Here is a 19,971-nt window from a genome sequence, read left to right on the forward strand (position 1 = left end):
TAAAGACAAGGATTAGCCCAAAGCCTTTAGCCCCTTTCACCTTTGCCAGCCCTCCCATGTCAGGTTAGCTCACAGTTACATCACAAACGCTCTAATAACACAATGACCTCTCAGCCAGAAATACCATCTCGGATTTCAATACCCTAAGCAAAATAGGAAAAGGCTTTAGAGGTGCTTCAGTGGTGATCATATTATTCCTACTTAGTACTGCTGACACTGCAGCTGGGACTACACATTTATATGTCTGTCTATTCTGCCACAGGAAATTAGTCTGCATGGTTGTTTTTATGCTCCATCTAGATATCAGGAAAACCAATGCATCAGCCCAGATCAATGAGTGAAATGGATACACCAAGGGGAGCACATACCTCTCTCTCTGCTAGTATGCAACCAGCAAAGTCTATGGAGGTTTTATCGAGGAATGAGGATGGGATGTGCAGATCTTATACATCTTTTACACAACACACACAGTACACACGTCCATTCTTACTGTACTAGGACAAATTGTAACACACAAGTAAACATCTGTACAGAATCAAGCAACTCCTAGTCAACAGATTAGTGCTGTGTGTCTGATCGGTGTCTAAACCCAACCTTCAGAGACTTGTTTTGTCATGTTTAAACGTCAGGTTCCAGACAAAGACTAGAGCTTTGTTCTATACAGTTGCGGTGTATGGTATTTATGGCAAAGGAATATCGCCCTCAGCAACAGAAAGCTGAAAAATACGGGCACTACTCCAGATAGGGAGCTAAAATAAACCCCATGACTTCAGGTGAGCCCTAAATGTCCTTAAAGTTCAGCTGAACATTAAATAGGAAACCGACAGCAAAGAATGAAAAGGACGGCTTTGCTTGAAAAGATGCTTTTACATTACGGAAAACAGTAAAAAATCACTTTCCAACTTAATTTAGTATAGTTTATGTGGGGGGACAAATACCAAAGGGTTCTTTCTTCATAAATCTTGTATAATAATTTTGTAGACATCAAGACTGAATGTCATTGGAGAGAGATCATGGAGAAAAAGGCTTCTGCCAGAAAGATATTTCAGCGCTGCTTGTATGGCTTATTAATAAAAGAAAACATGTAGAGGAAAAGCATGGAGACTGCCATTGTGGAAATGCTTGTTATGCTGCAACCCACTGTCATGCTGTGTCAATGATTCCAGGAGTATCCTCCAAACTCGTCTCTATCCACTTGGACCAAACTATTTAAACTTCACTAAGGCCCCTTTCACACTGGTACGTGGGTGCGTCAGCGGTAAAGCACCGTTATTTTGTAGCGGAGCTTTACCATCAATTTCGCTGTGCTATTTGGCCCCTAGAAGGGCGCTTTTACCCCCCGCTAGCAGCTGAGAAAGGGTAAAAACCACCACAAAGCTTTGCCGGCGGTATAGTCGCAGTGCCCATTGATTTCAATGGGCAGGAGCGGTGGAGGAGCAGTATACTCCAAAGATGCTGCTAGCAGGACTTTTTTTACCGTCCTGCTAGCGCACCACTCCAGTATAAAAGCTCTCTGGGGTTTCACACTGAAGAGACCGCAACGACTGTTTCAGGGCGCTTTGCAGGCGCTATTTTTAGCGTTATAACGCCCCAGTGTGAAAGGGGTCTAAAAGCTGATAATGTCAGAGACTTTTTGCACACAACTTAAAAACAACATTTCAGGCCTGAAGATTACAATTATATATATTTTCTGCACACCCTAGAGCAGCGATACTCAAACTACGGCCCTCCAGCTGTTGTAGAACTACACATCCCATGAGGCATTGTAACACACTGACATTCACAGACATGACTAAGCATGATGGGAATTGTAGTTCCTGAACAACTGGAGGGCCGTAGTTTGAAGACCCATGCCCTAGAGAATAAAATAGTGGTAGTTGCAATTTTTTGTGTCACACAATATTATTGCAAAGGTCTAGGAAACAGCATTTTAGTAATAAAAAAACACACTAGAGTTAAAGTGGAGGTTCACGCTATAAAAAATTTCTAACACTGCATCCAGCCCAGTCCTGCATATAAAATGACACTGACCTTTTTTGCCGTAGATAGCGTTTAGCCGTGGAATTCACCGCGGCTTCCGGGTAGGGAATCCCGCGGGAGTGGGAGTTCTTATTGTCATACCAATTGATTGACATGCTAAACGACGGCACACACAGCGCGTCACGACTTCCCGAAGGAAGCTCTGGTCGGCTCGGCTCTATTCGGCGCCTGCGCACCGGCACCGAATAGAACCGAGCCGACCTTCTTTTGGGAAGTCGTGAAGCGATGTGTGCGCCGTCAATCAATTGGCATGACAATAGGAACGCCCACTCCCACGGGATTCCCTACCCGGAAGCTGCAGTGAATTCCACGGCTAAACGCTATCTACGGCAAAGAAAAAAAAAAAGGTCAGTGTCATTTTATATGCAGGACTGGGCTGGATGCAGTGTTAGAAATTTTTTATAGGGTGAACCTCCACTTTAAGTGTTTTAGGGCACAAACAAAACTATCCAATATTTTGGTAAAATATTTAGAAGAGGTTACGCGAAGTAAATAGATACCCACCCAGCCTTTCAAACCTTAAATGTGCGTGCGCCCATGAAATGGTGACAAATTTTAGTATCCCATAGGTGACTTAAAACATCCCCTATTGGTCACCAGTTTAGCGCTACAGAGGTCTTGTGCTTTCACTCCGGCACGCGTGGCGAAAAATGCACGTGTATCGCAGTCACCATTTTCATGCATAGGTGCCCGCAACGCATTCATTTTCATTTGTATGTTAGCTATAAGTGAGGATGGGAGGGGGGGATTTTATGTGCTTGGGTGTAATTTTTTTACCATTTACATTTTTCTCAACTCCCCCCCATCACATAGGGGGCACAGTTACCATGGGCATGTGGAAGCAGTCGGGAGGCAGCATAGCCACCAAAATGCCTCCCATCTGACAGGCGGGGGGGGGGGGGGGGGGGTATGTGAAATGTCCCTTTTCAGGTGAAGGTCTGTTTTAAGAACCGAGTACATTTCTGGCAGAACAGATTTTCCAGATGCCATTCAGAGAAAGCATTGTATTTTCTGAATTAATGCAAATCATTCTCTTATTGAGCAAGGTGGAGAGATAGGGTTGCCACCTAATCCCTTTAAAACCAAATACATATTAGTTACATAGGTTTCGTGGCTGATTAAGGTGGTAATTAAACTCACTTTGTGCCTTATCTGCATTCAATTAACCTCAGAACCTATGTAATTGATATGTGTTTGGGTTTAAATGGATGAGGTGACTGGCAACCCTAGGTGAAGATTGCAACTTCGCCAACCTGCCTCCCCACCTCATTCATTAAGAGAACACTCTACATTTATTTATAAAATAAAAAGCATTTTCTGAATGGCACCCCTGCCGAGTGTCTGACCTCCTGTGTTCACAATGCATCAGGCCCACCACTCAGCGCAGCACCCGGAAGCAAGGTAAGATCACCGGAGTAGCAGTGTCTACTTCAGCGACCTCTAGCTCCCAGGGGCATGGGCTGGGTATGGTATATGCATTGGTGCAAGCTGGAGCAATGTGACATGCATGCACATAATGTCTAAGCACAAAGTTGTCAAAGTATATAGAAGCTTTCTTGCATATTCTACGGCACCGTGTGACCCGACAAAATGTTACATAGTAACATGTAGGGTGGTGAGGAAATGCTCTGCCTGTAGTACCCTGGTGACATTCTCTGCAAATGTTTCACAAAGATGGTCGCTTGACTGGAGGTAAAGAACTGCTTTTTGTATATTAAAGGGGTTGCAAAGGTACAATTTATTTCCTAAATAGCTTCCTTTACCTTAGTGCAGTCCTCCTTCACTTACCTCATCCTTCGATTTTGCTTTTAAATGTCCTTATTTCTTCTGAGAAACCCTCACCTCCTCTTCTTCTGTCTGTAACTCCACACAGTAATGCGAGGCTTTCTCCCTGGTGTGGAGTGTCGTGCTCATCCCCTCCCTTGGACTCCAGGAGAGTCAGGACGCCCACTAACACACAGCTCCTTTATCTGCAACGTAGAGAGCAACCTGACTCTCCTGTAGTCCAAGGGACTTTTTTTTTTGTTCCTCTCCCTCCTGTATTTCTCTCCCTTCTCCTCACCCCCCGCCCCTGTATTATTCTGTTATCCATTTTAGCTCTCTTCTGAATGAGGTATTATATCTCCCCTTTTAATTAGTTGGACCAAAAATGTAGATTTGGGTATTTGTCCATGTTAAAGGTTTGTGGATCTCCTGGAAATAGGGATTATAAATAGAAATCAGATTTTATTGAGACCGTAGTTGTTCATGTGTTTGTTTGTGTAGTGTTTTAAGTATTTATGTATTGTGATCTGTTTTTGTAATAGAAAAACAAGTTTAATAGAGATATTATTAAGGGAGCTGCGGTTGCTCAACGCGATTGGCACTGCGCTGACAAGCCATTCACCTCTGCAGCTAGGGGTTCGGATCCCGGCTACACGTGAATTGAGTTTGGTGGTCTCAGCCCGGCTCCCAGTGGGTGTGCTATGCGAGGTAAGCCTGCGCTTAGTACGCCCACCCCCCTCCCACAAAAACCACCACACTTACACGCACTCGAAATTGGGTTAACATGCACGCACTTTGACCACGCGGTCTCTAAAAAGAGAGGCGAAGGACTAACGGGGCTGGTTGAGCGGGCCAGATCCTCTCACTCCCTTATAGGGAGTCCCTCTTCCCCGTTGGGCTTCAAAGCGGAGCAGGTAGGGCGGGTAGGACCCCCTCACACACCCGCCACCATTGCCACCCGGGGCATGGAGAAAGATGGCAGATTGCCTCTGGGGGAGGCCTGCCTACTCCCAACTCCTGCAGTCCGGCTCCTCTCTCGAGTACACGCACAAAGTACACTTAAAAAAAAATAGCAAATAAAGAGATATTAAAAAAAAAGCAAAATCGAAAGATTGGGGTAAGTGAAGGAGGACTGCACTGAGGTAAAGGAAGCCATTTAGGGAAAAAATTAATTATTGTACCTTTACAACCTTTAAAAGGCATATCAGGAGTTTATTCATGAAGATTTTTAAAGCTACTCATGGGTCTGCTTTAAACGCGAATCAGTGCTCTACCCATGCAAAACAACAGGTTTAATTTAAGCCCACCTTCCATAAAAGCTCCCCACAGCTTCATTTAGCAGCTGTGTGCAATGAAAAACAGTCTGAAGGGATAAGTATGGAACTTTCCACGTGGCAATGTGAAAATCCAGAGTGACCCACGAACTGGAGAAAGGGCAAGGATGCCCAAAACAGTTGTTCTTTTTGGTTCATGTGTACCAAGTGGTATTATATGGTTTGGGATTAAGGGCTCATTCACATGTGTGCAGAGGCTCATGCAGTGTGACGAGCCATTTATGTGTCTGGAGCAACATGGAGCCGTGTGCAGGCAGCCTGTGTTGATTAATGGAGACACAACAGCTGTACAGGCTCACCCGCACATACGAGGAGCACGCAGGGACTACTGTACAGTCCTGGACATACACTGCATGTCAAACTCTGATGTGCAGGTGAGTCCATACAACTGCTATGTATCAACTCACTCAGGCTGTCTGCATGTAACGGCAGACATATAAACAAGCGGCTCTTTATGCTGTATGAGCCTCTGCATCCATATGAATGCGCTCTAAAAGAAATATTTTGCAAGTATCTGGGGCCACATCTTCACCTCTAATGATTTACCTGCACAATAAAGTGGGCCCATTTAACCTGTGCAGTTATAATAGATGCACATGCCGCCCACCCACCATTATAGAATATTCTTTTCCGTTCCAGATTTATTCTTCTGAAAGAGGTTTGTGATTACTGCGCAGGCATGAAAGACTCACGAAAATGAATACACATTAGCGATCACAAACCTGGGAAGAAGTCGCAGCTGTGCCCACGCCAACCTTATTTATTTTTATTTTAAATAGGAGCTCCAGGCTCCTTCAGAAAAAATACTCTAGCTGCTGACTTAATATAAGGACACTTACCTGTCCAGGGATTCCATAATGTCCTCACATGAGCCAATTCTTTCACCGTTTTTGGGTGCAGGTGCCAGCATCTGTAGTAAGGGAAACATGAAGTGAAGCCTTGTGGCTTCACAGCCTGTTTAGTACTGTGAATGCACAAGTTGCACTGTGCCTTGTGAATGGTCCAGAGGTCTCCTGGGACCTGTGGGCCCCCCCCCCCCCCAAAAAAAACTGCTAAATGTGGCAGTGTAGCAAAGCTTCACCTTTTAGGTGGAGCTCCGCTTTAAAATACACAAAAGGTTTTCTCCTGTGTGCATGACAACGTAGCATTGAAAATGGGATGAAGCTCTCTTAAAACAAAAAACACATATTTTCACTTTGCGTTTGCTATTATGCCACATTACATAAAAGTCGCACTAATGTAATATTTTAATCAGCAGACTTTGTTGGCTCTATTCTAAAAGGTAAAAATATATGGCTGCACAAACAGAAATGCTGCATTGGAAAAAACATTTGCATCCAAATCTGCCATCACATACTATTTGATATACTGAGAACAATGTATAATAAGTGGGGGAAGAGTACTAATGCTAAATGGTGTGATGTGCAAAACCGAGACATCAACAGAATGAAAAGAAAAAAGAAAAAAAAAACACACACACACACACACACACACACACACCACTCTGGGACACAAGGGGATTAGAGAGCAAACAGCTGGGGGGGGCTCAAGTGGTTACAATACAGAGGAAAGTCTGAAACAAAAATATTTCTGGCCATCAACTATTCTTGTTTTTTACAATTATTTTTACTGAATTGGTAAAAGAGCCCCAAAGACAACAGTCTTTATAACTTAGAATTTCCCAGATGGCATAATCTCTGGCTTCAAGGATGTACCCATATAGCCCCCATTATTTTTCTTCATTGATTTCTACACCGACAAGCCAGACAACAGTCTACTGTAAGAAAGTAGAGAGAAGGCTTTGGCTGCATAACTGAAGCTGTCCTTGTAAAAAGCTCTGGAGTCACACTTCTGAGTAAGGATTGTCCTTGAACTTAACTACTGAGGAAATAACGGTGTTCTCCATATTTTTTTATATAGCATTGTCTTTTGCATAAATCCCCTAGCTAATAGGACAATAAAAAAAAAAACCAATTCCTCACATCTAAAATAGTAATGATATTCCAATTGTATGATGCTTCAAGGAAAGAACTCTCCAGTGATTTAATGCAAAATACATACTGTATAGCACATTACCAAAAGAACACTAAAGTTCTGTACCGTATAAAATTTTAAATAGACTCAACCGTTTCCCTCAAGCCACCTATACCGGCTGTCTTCGCAAATGGCGCCGAGGACATATGGATAGCGTGCCAACTAGAACAGTACTTGTCTTTAGCACCTATACAGAATTGCCATTTCATTTTTCACAGCACTGCAAAAATGCTGGGTATACAAGCCGAAAACTGACTGAAAGTAGGCCGTTCAACCATAATCGGCTAATTTGCAGCCCGTGTGTATAGCTCCCCGTCCAACAAAAGCCAGTGTCAGGAGCATGCTATAAAACTAATATCTGATCAAAGCTCACAGCCAATGGCTGCGCACTGATCAGTGTGTATTCTCCCGCTGTTAGAATACAATAGTCCAGCGAGGAGATCACAACACTAACATCGCTTGTGTTAGCATGGCAATCTGGACGTTTTTTTTCCTGTTCAGCCTACGAAGTTGAAGGAAAAACAAAAAAAACACTTGGACCCCTTTCACACTGGGGCGTGTTCGTGGTAAAGCACTGCTAGTTTTAGCAGTATTATAGCGTTGCTTTTAACTCCTCACAATGGGATTAAAAGCACCGCTTTCAAACGGCACCCATTCATTTTAATGGGCAAGAGCGGTGGAGGAACGGTGTATACAGCGCTCCCGCACCACCCCGATGATGCTTGCAGGACTTTTCTCCCTGTCTTGCAAACGCACAACCCGTGTGTGAAAGCACTCAGGCTTTCACACTGGGGTGGCTTGAGAGGCACATTACAGGTGCCATTTTTAGCATAAAAACGCCTGAAAAGCACCCCAGTGTTAAAGGGGTCTTCGTGTGTAAATGTCCTAATATTATAACCTTAATACATAAGTCCCCATGATGCACCCAAGAGTATGCCAAGGTTATACAGTGAAAGTTCTAATATTGTGTATATAAAGCCCAAACGTGACATTTTAGATGGATTAGGGAATGGTCAAAGGATAAGGTCATCTTTTGGAACATACATGTCCCAGCAGCTGCAGCCCCTTCCCACATCCCTGTGTCAGCGAGCTTCTCCCTGCACCCGCTGTCACTATATGAAAAATTGGTGGCCGTGCAGGGCTCCGCCCACACGGTTGTGTCATTCATTCAGTTTCCTGGAAATGCACGAACTACAACTACCATCAGCCATTGCAGCTGATGGTTTGTAGTTCTGGACTGTGAGGAGGCTGAAGATCGGCCTCGTAGTTTGTTCACAAGCCCTACATCTGGTAAACAGTCAGCCTGCTTGCAGGAACAGTCTGAAAGCTGTAGGTCTTGTCTGCAGGAGTCTGGCATTGCACTCCTGATCCCAAAAGGTGAACTTATCCCTTAAGACCTCTGCAAGATTTTTTTTTTATTTGTCTGTGTTTCAAAGTAAGAAGGGAACACTCCAAAGTGAGAAGAATTTCACCCATAGACAGGTGTCCTACTGAAAGGTTTCCCTTCATCTCTTGTTCCCGTTACAATTTAAGTTTGATTGCCCAAATCAAGAGAAAATGCTCACAAGGTCAAATAGTGCAATTAATCTCACCATCAGAGACCGGAGACATAGACAATAAAAACCTGACAAGTGTTTGAACTGTACAAACGCAATAAAAAACATGTAATAAAAAAAAAAAAAACATTTTGGCTTGACTTGCACTCTAAAATGTGTAGAAAAAAGCACGAGACATGGGAGTCATCGTTGTCCCGATACCACTTTAAGACAGAGTATCAATACTTTTTTTAAGTACTCACCGATACCGAATACCAATACTTTTTTTATGTCATGTGACAGTGTCACGTGTCAGTTTTTCTTTTACAATTTTTTTTGTTATTTTTTTATAATGCTTTCTTGGGGGGGGGGGGGGGGAGTGGATGGTGTGTGTGTTTATTTTAATTTTTATTATTTAAAAAAAAAAAAAATCTTTTATTGCATTTTTTTAGCCCTGGCTTTGGTGAGATATCTGGGGTCTTAACAGACCTCTGACATCTCCTCTTTGAGACAGAGAAAAGGACACAGATTCCCCAGTCCCTTTTTCAGCTGCACTGAAAATGAATGGACAGGAGACAGAGGCTCCTCTCCATTCATAAACTGAAGCATCGTACGGAGGGGGGACACGGAGCGTGGAGGGTGAGAGCAGAAGAACGCAGAGGACAGCAGCAGCACGGAGGGGGGATATGGAGCGTGGAGGGGGAGAGCAGAATAATGGAGGAGGATAGCAGCAGCACGGAGGGGGGAACTGAAGGAGGATACAGGGACAGTTCGGTATCGGGTGAAGCATCTGAGCATTCTCCCCCCCCCCCCCCCCCCCCCCCCCCCCCCCCCCCCCCCCCGGTATCGGTACCGATACTAGTATCGGGACAACCCTAGTTTTTACATTAGATAAAATGTGTGAGAGTTCTATTCAGTAAGTTATTGAGAACCAAAATATCCCGATGGATTTGGTTAAAATGATCCATCCATAAAAATCAAGTACAGGCGGTCCCCGGGTTACAAACAAATGAGGACTGCAATTTTGTTCTTAAAGCGGGAGGTTCACCCTAAATCTCAACTTAAGCTTATGCAGAACAGCTCATTAAGTACATCGACATTTCGCCATCCATAATTTTTTCTAGCATATAAATACCTTGCATCTGTAGTTAATTGCAGATACTTCCGGGTATCCCTCCCACGGGAGTGGGCGTGTCTCTTCCAATTTTCAGCGCCTCAGTGTTTGCTGGGACTAGTTCGCAATGTCTCCTGGGAGCACAGTGTCAAGAATTCCAGGAAGTATTTGCTTGTGGGCTTCACGCTGCCCACAAGCAAAATGCCACCAGGAAGTTTTATAAATTATTCTTTGCTGCCGAATGAGACTGCGGAGGAGTAGGAAGCTTAAACATGTGAGTACAAGCTTGCCTACATTAAAACACTTAAATTAGCATAAAAAAAAAAAAAAAAGACGGACCGCGGAACCCCCACTTTAAGTTGAATTTGTAACTCGGATAAGTTTAACTTGTGTGTAATGATGTGGGATGTTCCAGGTGCTTCTGGGCATGCAGTTGTGTTATTTGGGGCTCGTGTCCATGCAATATTGCAGTGTGGGATGTGTCTAGTGCTGCAAGATGACAGCTCAACTGTAGCCGGGACCAGCGTGGAGCGAAAACGGCCGGCAGTGACGTCACGCCACCTCAGTTTGTAAGTAGGAGTCGTTCGTAACTCAGGGACTGCCTGTATGTGCATTCTTATTATACAATGGGTGACTAATACTAAAATGGGGCCACAAAGTATTTACATGGCTTAATGGGGGGGGGGGGGGGGTTGGTCGGTGTGAACTCATGAGCGAGCCTGCATGGGTGCCCCCATGAAAAGCAGTTTTCTGAGGCACCTGTAGCGCCAGCGGGGGACCCCAGAAGAAAAGGATCAGGGCTGCTCTGTGCAACACCATTGGACAGAGCAGCCAAGTATAGGCATGTTAAAAAAAAAAATATCAAACATTTGCAACTACTTTAAATCCAGAATTCAAGTGGCCAATAAATCCAAAAACAAACAGACACCACGTAGCTTTTAAATATTACTAAATTACAGTCAATGGAGTTCACAGAAGTGCCTTCTACCCCTAGCTGGACATGTGGACATTCAAGTGCAATGGCAACTGACCAACTCTACAGTCAACACAAATGCATGCAACAGTCATTTTGCTTTCCAACTTAATTGGTATGATAGTACAGGAATGCAAGCTTTTCATAGAAGTAAAACATTCATGGCTAGCTTTGGAAGAAGCTTATTCCAAGTCATACTCCTACACATCTTGGCAGAACATATTTTAACAAATCTACAAGTATGTTTATTTAATGACATTTCACAATGCATAATCCCTAACACTAAATGAATATTTCAGGAGCTGATAAAAGTTAGTACTGTAGTTAAGTACAATTACTTCCCTACATGAACTAGAAAAACACTGAGCAAGCATACAGAATTTCTGTACAATCATCCAAGATATAGACAGGATAGACCCAAAGACCACACATGCTCCAAATAGAGAAAAAACTGAAACCGTGATATCTTAAAAGCCTCATAGGACAGCTGTGAAAATGTGTCTGTCTAGTCTATCCTTTAGCTGGGATCCATCATCAGAATTAAGTCTCGGGTTGCTCAGGGCAGCCTGATCTCATGGTTGGACCATGTGTGCAATTTAATAGCAGCACAGGCAAAAGACTATTTGATTTTTAAAAGCAGGGATACAGATTGCAGACAGATTCTGTCTAAATGCCCAATAAAATACTCAATGGATTCAAGTGTTTCTTGTAACCTGGACAACTATTCTACAACATATGAAGTTTGGGTTTCTAATAGAAAACCATTTTCTAAATATCTAATAACACAGATACATAACAAAATAAGTAGAATATTATAAGGACAGATAACCTGCTGCCAGATCATGTGAGAAACGTCCTTAAAAAAAACCTGCTGCCCTGTCTGAGCGCAGTTTACAAGTTACACCACATAGAACCGATTCAAATCCATTGAACGATGCGATAGTTTCCAGCCTTAAAAACACCAAAGTACTCCAGAAGAAACAGCTTTTCATTGCAGACTTGCAGGTTATTTATGAGCATGTGGCGCTACGATTGCTTTTTTTATTCAGATGAAATATTACATTTCTGTGTGCAGAAACAATAGAAGTTTGCAACTTATCCTTGATATTCAATAAAACTTACTGAACAAGAAAAACAAAGCGGGAATAAGAAATACATAAATATAAAGATATGCACGGAAATATAGAAGCAGAAATATATAACTTTCTAAAACTGCTTTAGGCCTACATATGTGCTAATAACAATAGTAACAAAGTTATATGAAATTGGATAAAGACTAAACGCTGAGATACAAAATCAATACAAATACAAATTTAAGGAGAGAATTTATAATGTTTATATATTGGTGGTCTATTTATAGAAAAAAAAATGCATATGTATGTAAATTTGACCAAAAAATTGTGGTTTAGGCTAGCTTCTCCTATGGCCATAAGTTCTATTTTTTGCAGTAGTAAAAGACCCAATTATGGCCACTAGATGGCGCCGAAGAGCGTAGGAAATATTAATATGTCTAACAAACATTAAAATTTAAACAATTCTAGAGAACGCTAGAGGTAATCAGCAATTGGATGCAACTGTCACATGTGTTAATCCTTCCAACATTCTTTAGAACTGTTATATTGTATCTCATTACTAAGGCCTCTTTCACACAAGGGGGACTCCGTCGCTACAAAGTTCGCCAGCTCAGCGGGAGATCGCTCCGCTGAGCCGGCAGATGACAAGTCCCTCTCTGCTCACTGAGCTGGGAGGGGCTTGTCCAGCGCCGCTGTCTTCTATGGAGAGATCTGATGAAAATAGACAGCATGTCCGTTTTCATCAGATCTCATCCGATCCAATATGGATGGATGGATGGATGGGGACATATCGCCATACGTCCAATTTTGGCTGATTGGATCGGGGCGGATGTCAGCGGACATTTCTCCGCTGACATCCGACGCTCCATAGGATTGCATGGAGCGGCTGTTCAGATCCGCCTGTCGGTTTTGTCGGCGGACCGGAATGGTCTGACCACGTGAAAGGGGCCTAAGATGCGTGTAGTTCCTAAGCACTGTCTAGAGGCCATGATGAAGTATATTACTACTGCAAATGATTAAAAAGCCAACACATCATTTGTTTTCTGCCCAATTTGCACATGACAAATGTACATATAGATTCATTGAATGAATGGCTATGTGATTTTTTCTTATATAGACTCCTATTGTGCGTTTTCAGCCTGAGAGATTGGGACCTGTTCTACAGATTTGGTTCTGTCCAATAAGAACTTTGCACAAAATGCATCTCTAAGGTCTATATAAATCCTGTATAACAATATGCTTTAATGACTGTAGCCACTATTGTTCCACTTGAACCAACGCAGTTGAGTCTTGTCTCAGATACTTGTTTTATTTGCACTAACCGTTAATCCTGGTACACACGATCAGATTTTCCACAGAGAAAGTGTAGGACTTATGTCCGAAGCGCGTTGGCCGTGAACGTGTATTACATACAAACGGCAAAGAATTGTCAGCCAACAAACACAAAACTACAAGGTTTTTCAGCTCTTTAGCGCCACCCTTTGGGCAACTTCTGCTAATGTTGTGTCATGGTGAGCATTGCTTCTGCGCATGCGTGCTTGTACTTTGGATTTTTTTCAGCAGACTTGTGTACACACGATCGGATAATCCAACATCACACATTTGTTGTCGGAAAATGTTAAAGTATGCTATCCCACATTTGTTGTCGGAAATTCCGACAAGTGTCCGATGAAGCATACAAATGGTCGGATTATTCGACAACATCTTACATCACACAATTCCCGTTGGAAAATCTGATCGTGTGTACGAGGCTTTACATTTCAGGACACGTTTTCAGGGGGAACTACCTCCTAAGGTCCAAGCTGTATGGATACAGAGATTTAAAAAAAATGCTAAAGCTGTATGTGTACAGTACTAAGACCTTAGAAGAAGGTGGCAGTTCCCCTGAAAATTTAATGGTTAGTGCAAATAAAATAAAAAGGAGGATCAGACGGTACTCTACTGTAGGATCAGTTTTGAACACCGGAGCACCCTTTGATAATTTACCACTGACTGGTTTTGCAGATCACACTCCTCTCCCAGCAGAACACTCTGCCTTCATTCACACCACCATACATTCCTCCCTTGCTTGTCTTCAGTACTAGAAACAATGAATAGCACCGGTATGTACAATCCATCCTTCTACAAGCACACCAAACACTATAAATACACAGAGGATCACGCACTGATGGATTTGTGCATTGTTTATCCCTGCCCAGGCACATAACTCCTATAAAACAACACTGTGGCTTGCTATCCTAAAAATGCAAGTGTTCAACAGGTACAATGGAGCTGCTAATAGGTTTCTAAATGAAACATTTTTTTTTAGTTTGCCAGCTTCATATTGCTGCCTTTGTGTTCAGGAGATTTGTTTAAAACTGGACATGTTTTCACAGGTGACGCATACCGCTCACTGCCTGTCAAACTCAATGACAGGCTGAAATAAGCAGCGGCAGAATGCATATCCAAGCAGTATTTGTGTAACAGGCCGTATGCCGCAGATGACTTTCTGCGTTTAGGGTCCCTGTACACGATTACCGCTCAGATGTGAGCACAGCCTCCGCGGATCTTAGCCTGTCAATTATGACTTCGGGCTGCTAAAATACTTTAGGTTTTCATGCTGTACAGGAAAATACATCCATATGGTGTTCATACACACTTCCATAAATGATGGATTTATTTTCTGATCTATAGTCAATCGATCAGTGTGACACACACGGGGAAGTGGATTTCAATCGATAGATGGAAGATACGATTGCAAGTTATTCATCGCATCTCTGCTTTTACCATGTAACTCCTAATCTGTTTTAGAACATGACTGAATTCATGAACAAAGCATCTAAATCAATCAGGAGTTCTGGCTATTCAATTATTTGCCAATTCAGTCCTAATGTTCAAATCAATCAGATAATAAAACTGATGCACATGTGACCACCATACATATTACTATCTGACCAAAGAGCTTTAGGTTTACCAAAACTATATACCTACCTGAAACTACCCAATTTGTATCCAGTCAGGTGGGTCCTTAAACTACACAGCTTTTGGTCATACACTATACTATCTGATTGTACAATCTCCTTTACACACAGACATTGCATGTGATTCGCACCCGCATTGCTGTGCCGATCACATGCCATGTGCAGTGCGAGTTAAGCCATACAGTTTGTATGGTTCAACTTGGAATCGCACAAAAAAGCGCAGGGACTTTTTTCCCCCCGCACTGCAATCTAAAATCGCACCCATGCCAACCGAATCGATGGTTCGCACTTCGATCTGTGAACTCATCTGGGGGTGTCATTAACTTTGTATCGAGTCCCGCAGAGGTTTGCAGAGGGCAGTATGAACTGCCTGCGGGGGAGATACAATGCGGGAACCCACACTGGAATCGCGCTGGTTTCCGCACCACAAGAGTGTACCCCAGGCTCAGAGTTAGGCAGGCCATACACAGTGCAAATTTATTTGAAAGAAATTTGCACGATCCTCCCATCAAGCCTGGGCTGCGGCGCAATTGTGTGTGCGGTTTTAGGTGTGCTCCCATTAATTTCTATTAGAAGGGGCATTTTCCGAAAGTGCATCAAAGAGGTAGCATGCAGGACTTTGATGCGCTTTCAATAAAATGCAGTCTAATAGAGTTCAGTGGGAGCACACCTAAACTGTGGGTGAAGCCACTCTAAAGCCCCATACACACTATTAGGCTTCATTTCCACTGGCGTTTTTACAGCCACTGTTGTTAGGCTTTTTTACAGCTTAAAAACGCCTGTCCATGTTTATTTTGTAAAAAAAAAAAAAAAAAAAAAAAAAATTTTTTTTTTGTGAGCTGCAGCTTTAAAAATGCCGCGGTCGCGTTTTTGCGCGTTTTTGCGCGTTTTTTAACGTCTGGCGTTTTTACAGCTCTACTCTGGAGCTTCAGAACGCCCTGGTCCCGCGTTTTTTTTACAGCTCAAAAACGTCTATGCCACTTGCAGCTCAAAAACGCCTATGTGGGAATGAAGCCATAGAATAACATGGACAGGCGTTTTTAAGCTGTAAAAAACGCTCAGAAACGTGGCTGTAAAAACGCCAGTGGAAATGAGGCCTTAGATTTCCTGCAGGATTTTGTCTTCAGATTTACCAATACAATGTAGTGCAAGGGCCTGCCTGATTGCATACAAATTTAAACTCTTAAGGTTTGACCTCATATTATATGGTTTTGGTTAATCTGAAGACAAACATCTGCAGAAAACCCAATAGTGTGTATGGGGTTCTAAGGCTTCATGTACACTGGCCTACATTTACTGCGGCAAAACACGGTTTCCCGCAGCCAGCGGTCAATAGGTTGCTATCCTGAACACGACTCTTCCATATTCAGGAGAGGGAAGATGAAGCTTACCTAAACGCAACAGCTCGTAAACCATGGGTGCTCAACCTGTGTACACTCAACTGATGTTCCCATCATGCATGTACCTGTCAACCTTGCAATGCATCATGGGACAACGTTTTATAATATACAGCCCATAACAAAGCCATTCAATACACTTCATACCAATAATGGAGCACAATACCTCCCAATGACCCCCAACGACAGGGGGCACAATTCCCCCAGCACAATTCCTCCCAGCGGGCGCCAGTGAGGGAGGGGGGGAACATTGCCTCCCAGCGGGCGCCAGCGAGGGAGCGGGGGAACATTGCCTCCCAGCGGGCGCCAGCGAGGGAGGGGGGCACAATTCCTCCCAGCGGGCGCCAGCGAAAGAGGGGGGCACAATTCCCCCCAGCGGGCGCCAGCGAGGGAGGGGGGCACAATTCCCCCCAGTGGGCACCAGCGAGGGAGGGGGGGGCACAATTCCTCCCAGCGGGCACCAGCGAGGGAGGGGGGGGCACAATTCCTCCCAGCGGGCACCAGCGAGGGAGGGGGGGGCACAATTCCTCCCAGCGGGCACCAGCGAGGGAGGGGGGGCACAATTCCTCCCAGCGGGCTCCAGCGAGGGAGGGGGGGCACAATTCCTCCCAGCGGGCTCCAGCGAGGGAGGGGGGCACAATTCCCCCCCAGCGGGCGCCAGCGAGGGAGGGGGGCACAATTCCCCCCCAGCGGGCGCCAGCGAGGGAGGGGGGCACAATTCCTCCCAGTGGGCACCAGCGAGGGAGGGGGGGCACAATTCCTCCCAGCGGGCACCAGCGAGGGAGGGGGGGCACAATTCCTCCCAGCGGGCTCCAGCGAGGGAGGGGGGCACAATTTCTCCCAGCGGGCGCTAGCAAGGGAGGGGGGCACAATTCCTCCCAGCGGGCACCAGCGAAGGAGGGGGGGCACAATTCCTCCCAGCGGGCTCCAGCGAGGGAGGGGGCACAATTCCTCCCAGCGGGCGCCAGCAAAGGAGGGGGGCACAATTCCTCCCAGCGGGCGCCAGCAAGGGAGGGGGGCACAATTCCTCCCAACGGGCGCCAGCAAGGGAGGGGGGCACAATTCCTCCAGGCGGGCACCAGCGAGGGAGGGGGGGCACAATTCCTCCCAGCGGGCGCCAGCGAGGGAGGGGGGCACAATTCCTCCCAGCGGGCGCCAGCGAGGGAGGGGGGCACAATTCCTCCCAGCGGGCGCCAGCGAGGGAGGGGGGCACAATTCCTCCCAGCGGGCGCCAGCGAGGGAGGGGGGCACAATTCCTCCCAGCGGGCGCCAGCGAGGGAGGGGGGGCACAATTCCTCCCAGCGGGCGCCAGCGAGGGAGGGGGGGCACAATTCCTCCCAGCGGGCGCCAGCGAGGGAGGGGGGGCACAATTCCTCCCAGCGGGCGCCAGCGAGGGGGGGGGGCACAATTCCTCCCAGCGGGCGCCAGCGAGGGAGGGGGGGCACAATTCCTCCCAGCGGGCGCCAGCGAGGGAGGGGGGGCACAATTCTTCCCAGCTGGCTCCAGCGAGGGGGGGGCACAATTCTTCCCAGCGGGCTCCAGCGAGGGAGGGGGGGCACAATTTCTCCCAGCGGGCTCCAGCGAGGGAGGGGGCAGCGAGGGAGGGGGGCACAATTCCTACCAACGAGGGGGCACAGTTCCCCCCCCAAAGCCCGAAGGACAGTAAACTGGCCCTTTGTTTAGAAAGGTTAGAGACCCCTGACAGACAATACATTCAGAGTCTAACATGCATAAAAGTATTTTGTTACAATACTAGCATTTTGTTCAGAGTAATTTTCAACCAACATTGAGCCCAAGTAGCCTGCCTGTGATCAGATACTCCAAGGCAAGCCCAGGAACATCTAAATATGGAGCCCATACATCATGTGACTTTTAGTTCTGTAACAGCTGGAGGGCCACAGGTTGAGCACCTATGTCCTAAACTGTGCAAAAAACGTATGTGTACATGGACACATAGGTTTGTTGGGGTTGAGTTTAGGAGCTTTGATGCAGGCAACAGCATGTTGTGTAATTTGTGTTTTTTTTTTCAAAAATGTTATATGTTCAAAAATCAGAAATGTTTTCACCTTTAAAAATGCTTATAAATGTGCATAAACACAGTTCACCACGGGTATAAGCATTTTGCATTTGAACTGCTTTCAAAAAAACTTTGGTAAAATCAACCACCTCTTAACTACTATGACAGTGACACATAAGATAACATAGGAGAGTTCAGGGGCTGCTGAAAAAAACAACACCCCCCTGCTCCTAAACTTCAGTTTAGCAGCTGTACTGTAGATCAGTGTTTCTCAACTGCAGTCCTCAAGGCGCCCCAACAGGTCAGGATTTTAGGCTTTCCATTATTTTCTTGCACAGGTGATTCGATCACTTTCACCGCCTTAGTAATTACCACAGCCGTTTCATCTGAGGGAAATCCTGAAAACATGACCTGCTGGGGCGCCTTGAGGACTGGAGTTGAGAAACATTGGTGTAGAAGCCGTAGATGAAGCCTAAGACCTCTTGCTGCCTTAAAAAGATTTTTAGGAAAATGGCTTTTTTTACCAATCTGAAATGCAGCCCATTGTTTTCATTGAGCCTGTGCACACATGTGCGTAAACAACTGCAAATAGATCAGTTACAAAATAATAATCTGCGTTGCTGGTCAGTAAATACGCACAAATACACGCAAAGTAAAAGTCTGAACTTATGTCCAGAAATCCTGCTCTTCAAACATCAGCACTGTGTGCAAGAGGCTAATACAGGAGGGGTGTTACTGGCAAAAAAAAAAAAAAAAAAGAATGCAGCCACCACATCTAAAGATCTGTAGAATACATTTGGCTTGGGGTTTAATACAGCTTTAAGAGGGGATTCCCTCTCACTTCCTGTTGTGTCTATAGGACAGGAAATGGATAATCTAATAGGATGGGACAACCTTATGGAGTGTTGTGTCAGACAGGGGGGGTGAGCTAGGACTGAGTACAATGATGTTTTCATAGAATCCAGAGAGGTGAGCTGGCCAGGTGAAGGAGTGCAGTGTGATGTCAGCAATCAGCACTTCCCTAAACACAGGTTGGAGTGCTCCCCTCCCCCTCCACACAGAGCTCCCCTCACAGTGCAGCCATCCCCTCTCCTCCACCATGTATACATTGTGTATAGGTAACCTCCCCCCTCTTCTGCCTCCTCCCCCCCCCCCCACTCTTCGCTCCCCCCGTACCCATACACTATTGTCCCGCTTACCGTTCGTCAGACCGGGGCCGCCGAGCAGAAGGACGTTCATAGCGACGACGAAGAAGGCCGGCAGCTCCGCCATAGTAACCAGCGCACGGCGACCACTCAACTGCGCGACCACAAGCCTTTCCAGACAGAGCAAGCACTACGGGAGCGCGCCGCACAGTACGGCCTCCTTTCACCTGTGGAACGCAAAGTCTGCGTCCCACGCCTCGCTCGCGGCGCGCCCCTCCCGCCCATCCAGGGGGAGGGCGCTGACGCGGATTGGTTCTCCTCTGACGCCCCGCCCGTTTACCAGCGAGCAGGCGGCGACGAAGCCCATGACGTCAGGCGAGGAATCTTTTGTTTCGAGTCGGTGGGCAGCGCGTTTTCGGGTCGAGCATGGAGCGCGCCTTAAAGGGCCAGCGTGGGCTGGCGGTGGCTGTCTGCCGGCATTTAATAAAGCGCCTGGCTGTCTGGGCCCTGCCTGCAAATAGACACATTCCCGTGTCTGCTATACACAGGGGGCGACTGAGGGCAGGCTGTGCACCGGCGGCTCGC

General features: G+C 45.6%; 1 protein-coding gene across 1 annotated transcript in view; it reads right to left on the reverse strand.

Annotated features, from left to right (window-relative positions):
• ACVR1B (activin A receptor type 1B) overlaps window positions 1-19,644 on the reverse strand; it is a 70,309-nt gene extending 50,665 nt beyond the window's left edge. The window contains exon 1 of the mRNA XM_040341227.1: window positions 19,441-19,644. Coding sequence (XP_040197161.1) covers window positions 19,441-19,513 — 73 coding nt within the window. The 5' untranslated portion in view covers window positions 19,514-19,644. The remainder of the gene's footprint in view (window positions 1-19,440) is intronic.
• Between the last annotated feature and the right edge of the window lie 327 nt (window positions 19,645-19,971).

Source organism: Rana temporaria, chromosome 2 (genome assembly GCF_905171775.1).
Source record: "Rana temporaria chromosome 2, aRanTem1.1, whole genome shotgun sequence".
NCBI lineage: Eukaryota > Metazoa > Chordata > Amphibia > Anura > Ranidae > Rana > Rana temporaria.